Consider the following 6,402-nt stretch of genomic DNA (forward strand, 5'->3'; position numbering starts at 1 on the left):
AAAAAGGTCTCCTTTTAAATGATGTCTCCTTGGGGTTGGGAAGATTCCAAGGCCCTCAATTGGAGGGGTGGATTTACTGTATGTGACTGTAAATCCCCCCAAAAAACGACATTCTTAAAGGCCTGTTTGGGATGTTATGTTCTTTATAGACGGAACAGCTCCAGCTGAAGTTGATCCAGCAGAAAGATGTGAATGAGCAGCTGGACAGTGAGAAAAGCACCCTGGAGAGACAGGTACTGTCTGGGAAGAGTTTTAACCTATCGGGTTTTCATGTCATTCTTTGATGTGTCTTTGTGATATTGTGTAACCTCTCGTTCTTTCATCGTTGTCCTTTCATCATGAACATACAATGCTATAAAGACATGAAACCATGTCATCCGTGGTTAAAGGTGTAGTGTGTATGGGTGAAACCGTGTCATCCGTGTTTAAAGGTGTAGTATGTATGGGTGAAACCGTGTCATCCGTGTTTAAAGGTGTAGTATGTATGGGTGAAACCGTGTCATCCGTGTTTAAAGGTGTAGTATGTATGGGTGAAACCGTGTCATCCGTGTTTAAAGGTGTAGTATGTATGGGTGAAACCATGTCATCCGTGTTTAAAGGTGTAGTATGTATGGGTGAAACCGTGTCATCCGTGTTTAAAGGTGTAGTATGTATGGGTGAAACCATGTCATCCGTGTTTAAAGGTGTAGTATGTATGGGTGAAACCGTGTCATCCGTGTTTAAAGGTGTAGTATGTATGGGTGAAACCATGTCATCCGTGTTTAAAGGTGTAGTATGTATGGGTGAACCCGTGTCATCCGTGTTTAAAGGTGTTGTATGTATGGGTGAAACCGTGTCATCCGTGTTTAAAGGTGTAGTATGTATGGGTGAAACCGAGTCATCCGTGTTTAAAGGTGTTGTATGTATGGGTGAAACCATGTCATCCGTGTTTAAAGGTGTAGTATGTATGGGTGAAACCGTGTCATCCGTGTTTAAAGGTGTAGTATGTATGGGTGAAACCGTGTCATCCGTGTTAAAGGTGTAGTATGTATGGGTGAAACCGTGTCATCCGTGTTTAAAGGTGTTGTATGTATGGGTGAAACCGTGTCATCCGTGTTTAAAGGTGTTGTATGTATGGGTGAAACCATGTCATCCGTGTTTAAAGGTGTTGTATGTATGGGTGAAACCATGTCATCCGTGTTTAAAGGTGTAGTAGGTATGGGTGAAACCGTGTTAAAGGTGTAGTATGTATGGGTGAAACCGTGTCAATCCGTGTTTAAAAGGTGTAGTATGTATGGGTGAAACCGTGTCATCCGTGTTTAAAGGTGTAGTATGTATGGGTGAAACCGTGTCATCCGTGTTTAAAGGTGTAGTATGTATGGGTGAAACCGTGTCATCCGTGTTTAAAGGTGAAGTATGTATGGGTGAAACCGTGTCATCCGTGTTTAAAGGTGTAGTATGTATGGGTGAAACCGTGTCATCCGTGTTTAAAGGTGTAGTATGTATGGGTGAAACCGTGTCATCCGTGTTTAAAGGTGTAGTATGTATGGGTGAAACCGTGTCATCCGTGTTTAAAGGTGTAGTATGTATGGGTGAAACCGTGTCAATCCGTGTTTAAAAGGTGTAGTATGTATGGGTGAAAACCGTGTCATCCGTGTTTAAAGGTGTAGTATGTATGGGTGAAACCGTGTCATCCGTGTTTAAAGGTGTAGTATGTATGGGTGAAACCGTGTCATCCATGTTTAAAGGTGTAGTATGTATGGGTGAAACCATGTCATCCGTGTTTAAAGGTGTAGTATGTATGGGTGAAACCGAGTCATCTGTGTTTAAAGGTGTAGTATGTATGGGTGAAACCGTGTCATCCGTGTTTAAAGGTGTAGTATGTATGGGTGAAACCGTGTCATCCGTGTTTAAAGCTGTAGTATGTATGGGTGAAACCATGTCATCCGTGTTTAAAGGTGTAGTATGTATGGGTGAAACCGTGTCATCCGTGTTTAAAGGTGTAGTATGTATGGGTGAAACCGTGTCATCCGTGTTTAAAGGTGTAGTATGTATGGGTGAAACCATGTCATCCGTGTTTAAAGGTGTAGTATGTATGGGTGAAACCGTGTCATCCGTGTTTAAAGGTGTAGTATGTATGGGTGAAACCGTGTCATCCGTGTTAAAGGTGTAGTATGTATGGGTGAAACCGTGTCATCCGTGTTTAAAGGTGTAGTATGTATGGGTGAAACCGTGTCATCCGTGTTTAAAGGTGAAGTATGTATGGGTGAAACCGTGTCATCCGTGTTTAAAGGTGTTGTATGTATGGGTGAAACCATGTCATCCGTGTTTAAAGGTGTAGTATGTATGGGTGAAACCGTGTCATCCGTGTTTAAAGGTGTAGTATGTATGGGTGAAACCATGTCATCCGTGTTAAAGGTGTAGTATGTATGGGTGAAACCGTGTCATCCGTGTTTAAAGGTGTTGTAGGTATGGGTGAAACCGTTGTGTATGTGATGAATGATTGAGCAGTGGCAACATGCTTTGTGTCTTGTGGAGCCACGACTGAGCTAAAGTAAAAACTTTGGTGCTCTGTGTATCCAGCTGCGTGACCTGCGTGTGGAGGTGGAGGATCTCCAACACAACAGAGTTCATGAGGATGTGATCACTAAGACGGAGAGCCGGGCCAAGGAGCTGGAGAACGCTCTGAGGGTGGAGGAGAGGAACAAAGTGGTGATGAGCAATACCATCAGTAAACTGGAAAGGAAGAACAACGAACTATCTGACCAGCTGGAGGAGGAACATAAGATGGCCAAGGAGCAGAAGGACCTGGTAGGATACCTGCACTAACACCACCACTACACTTGGGGGTAGTAAAGAGACTTGTGAAATGGTTCAATCCACTTGGGGGTAGTATAGAGACTTGTGAAATGGTTCACTACACTTGGGGGTAGTATAGAGACTTGTGAAATGGTTCACTCCACTTGGGGTTAGTAAGAGACTTGTGAAATGGTTCACTCCACTTGGGGGTAGTATAGAGACTTGTGAAATGGTTCACTCCACTTGGGGGTAGTATAGAGACTTGTGAAATGGTTCACTCCACTTGGGGTTAGTAAGAGACTTGTGAAATGGTTCACACCACTTGGGGGTAGTATAGAGACTTGTGAAATGGTTCACTCCACTTGGGGGTAGTATAGAGACTTGTGAAATGGTTCACTCCACTTGGGGTTAGTAAGAGACTTGTGAAATGGTTCACTCCACTTGGGGGTAGTATAGAGACTTGTGAAATGGTTCACTCCACTTGGGGTTAGTAAGAGACTTGTGAAATGGTTCACTCCACTTGGGGGTAGTATAGAGACTTGTGAAATGGTTCACTCCACTTGGGGGTAGTATAGAGACTTGTGAAATGGTTCACTCCACTTGGGGTTAGTAAGAGACTTGTGAAATGGTTCACACCACTTGGGGGTAGTATAGAGACTTGTGAAATGGTTCACTCCACTTGGGGGTAGTATAGAGACTTGTGAAATGGTTCACTCCACTTGGGGGTAGTATAGAGACTTGTGAAATGGTTCACTCCACTTGGGGTTAGTAAGAGACTTGTGAAATGGTTCACTCCACTTGGGGGTAGTATAGAGACTTGTGAAATGGTTCACTCCACTTGGGGGTAGTATAGAGACTTGTGAAATGGTTCACTCCACTTGGGGTTAGTAAGAGACTTGTGAAATGGTTCACTCCACTTGGGGGTAGTATAGAGACTTGTGAAATGGTTCACTCCACTTGGGGGTAGTATAGAGACTTGTGAAATGGTTCACTACACTTGGGGTAGTAAAGAGACTTGTGAAATGGTTCACGTCCACTTGGGGGTAGTATAGAGACTTGTGAAATGGTTCACTCCACTTGGGGGTAGTATAGAGACTTGTGAAATGGTTCACTCCACTTGGGGTTAGTAAGAGACTTGTGAAATGGTTCACTCCACTTGGGGGTAGTATAGAGACTTGTGAAATGGTTCACTCCACTTGGGGGTAGTATAGAGACTTGTGAAATGGTTCACTCCACTTGGGGTTAGTAAGAGACTTGTGAAATGGTTCACACCACTTGGGGGTAGTATAGAGACTTGTGAAATGGTTCACTCCACTTGGGGGTAGTATAGAGACTTGTGAAATGGTTCACTCCACTTGGGGGTAGTGAAGAGACTTGTGAAATGGTTCACTCCACTTGGGGGTAGTAAAGAGACTTGTGAAATGGTTCACTCCACTTGGGGGTAGTATAGAGACTTGTGAAATGGTTCACTCCACTTGGGGTTAGTAAGAGACTTGTGAAATGGTTCACTCCACTTGGGGGTAGTATAGAGACTTGTGAAATGGTTCACTCCACTTGGGGTTAGTAAGAGACTTGTGAAATGGTTCACTCCACTTGGGGGTAGTATAGAGACTTGTGAAATGGTTCACTCCACTTGGGGGTAGTATAGAGACTTGTGAAATGGTTCACTCCACTTGGGGGTAGTATAGAGACTTGTGAAATGGTTCACTACACTTGGGGGTAGTAAAGAGACTTGTGAAATGGTTCACTCCACTTGGGGGTAGTATAGAGACTTGTGAAAATGGTTCACTCCACTTGGGGGTAGTATAGAGACTTGTGAAATGGTTCACTCCACTTGGGGTTAGTAAGAGACTTGTGAAATGGTTCACTCCACTTGGGGGTAGTATAGAGACTTGTGAAATGGTTCACTCCACTTGGGGGTAGTATAGAGACTTGTGAAATGTTTCACTCCACTTGGGGTTAGTAAGAGACTTGTGAAATGGTTCACACCACTTGGGGGTAGTATAGAGACTTGTGAAATGGTTCACTCCACTTGGGGGTAGTATAGAGACTTGTGAAATGGTTCACCTCCACTTGGGGTTAGTAAGAGACTTGTGAAATGGTTCACTCCACTTGGGGGTAGTATAGAGACTTGTGAAATGGTTCACTCCACTTGGGGGTAGTATAGAGACTTGTGAAATGGTTCACTCCACTTGGGGTTAGTAAGAGACTTGTGAAATGGTTCACTCCACTTGGGGGTAGTATAGAGACTTGTGAAATGGTTCACTCCACTTGGGGGTAGTATAGAGACTTGTGAAATGGTTCACTACACTTGGGGGTAGTAAAGAGACTTGTGAAATGGTTCACTCCACTTGGGGGTAGTATAGAGACTTGTGAAATGGTTCACTCCACTTGGGGGTAGTATAGAGACTTGTGAAATGGTTCACTCCACTTGGGGTTAGTAAGAGACTTGTGAAATGGTTCACTCCACTTGGGGTAGTATAGAGACTTGTGAAATGGTTCACTCCACTTGGGGGTAGTATAGAGACTTGTGAAATGGTTCACTCCACTTGGGGTTAGTAGAGACTTGTGAAATGGTTCACACCACTTGGGGGTAGTATAGAGACTTGTGAAATGGTTCACTCCACTTGGGGGTAGTATAGAGACTTGTGAAATGGTTCACTCCACTTGGGGGTAGTGAAGAGACTTGTGAAATGGTTCACTCCACTTGGGGGTAGTAAAGAGACTTGTGAAATGGTTCACTCCACTTGGGGGTAGTATAGAGACTTGTGAAATGGTTCACCTCCACTTGGGGGTTAGTAAGAGACTTGTGAAATGGTTCACTCCACTTGGGGGTAGTATAGAGACTTGTGAAATGGTTCACTCCACTTGGGGTTAGTAAGAGACTTGTGAAATGGTTCACTCCACTTGGGGGTAGTATAGAGACTTGTGAAATGGTTCACTCCACTTGGGGGTAGTATAGAGACTTGTGAAATGGTTCACTCCACTTGGGGGTAGTATAGAGACTTGTGAAATGGTTCACTACACTTGGGGGTAGTAAAGAGACTTGTGAAATGGTTCACTCCACTTGGGGGTAGTATAGAGACTTGTGAAATGGTTCACTCCACTTGGGGGTAGTATAGAGACTTGTGAAATGGTTCACTCCACTTGGGGTTAGTAAGAGACTTGTGAAATGGTTTCACTCCACTTGGGGGTAGTATAGAGACTTGTGAAATGGTTCACTCCACTTGGGGGTAGTATAGAGACTTGTGAAATGTTTCACTCCACTTGGGGTTAGTAAGAGACTTGTGAAATGGTTCACACCACTTGGGGGTAGTATAGAGACTTGTGAAATGGTTCACTCCACTTGGGGGTAGTATAGAGACTTGTGAAATGGTTCACTCCACTTGGGGGTAGTGAAGAGACTTGTGAAATGGTTCACTCCACTTGGGGGTAGTAAAGAGACTTGTGAAATGGTTCACTCCACTTGGGGGTAGTATAGAGACTTGTGAAATGGTTCACTCCACTTGGGGGTAGTATAGAGACTTGTGAAATGGTTCACTCCACTTGGGGTTAGTAAGAGACTTGTGAAATGGTTCACACCACTTGGGGGTAGTATAGAGACTTGTGAAATGGTTCACTCCA

General features: G+C 44.0%; 1 protein-coding gene and 1 long non-coding RNA gene across 4 annotated transcripts in view; both read left to right on the forward strand.

Moving 5' to 3' along the window:
• Positions 1-6,402, forward strand: part of LOC115160160 (cingulin-like protein 1) — an 85,197-nt gene that overhangs the window by 74,526 nt on the left and 4,269 nt on the right. For all 3 annotated transcript variants that reach the window (XM_029710532.1, XM_029710531.1, XM_029710533.1), the window contains 2 exons: positions 150-233; positions 2,563-2,790. In XM_029710532.1, coding sequence (XP_029566392.1) covers positions 150-233; positions 2,563-2,790 — 312 coding nt within the window. The remainder of the gene's footprint in view (positions 1-149; positions 234-2,562; positions 2,791-6,402) is intronic.
• Positions 1,631-2,540, forward strand: LOC115160161 (uncharacterized). Its single transcript, XR_003869017.1, has 2 exons — positions 1,631-2,356; positions 2,440-2,540. It is a non-coding gene; the product is annotated as an uncharacterized LOC115160161 (long non-coding RNA).

The sequence above is a fragment of the Salmo trutta genome, chromosome 23 (assembly GCF_901001165.1).
Source record: "Salmo trutta chromosome 23, fSalTru1.1, whole genome shotgun sequence".
NCBI classification, from domain to species: domain Eukaryota; kingdom Metazoa; phylum Chordata; class Actinopteri; order Salmoniformes; family Salmonidae; genus Salmo; species Salmo trutta.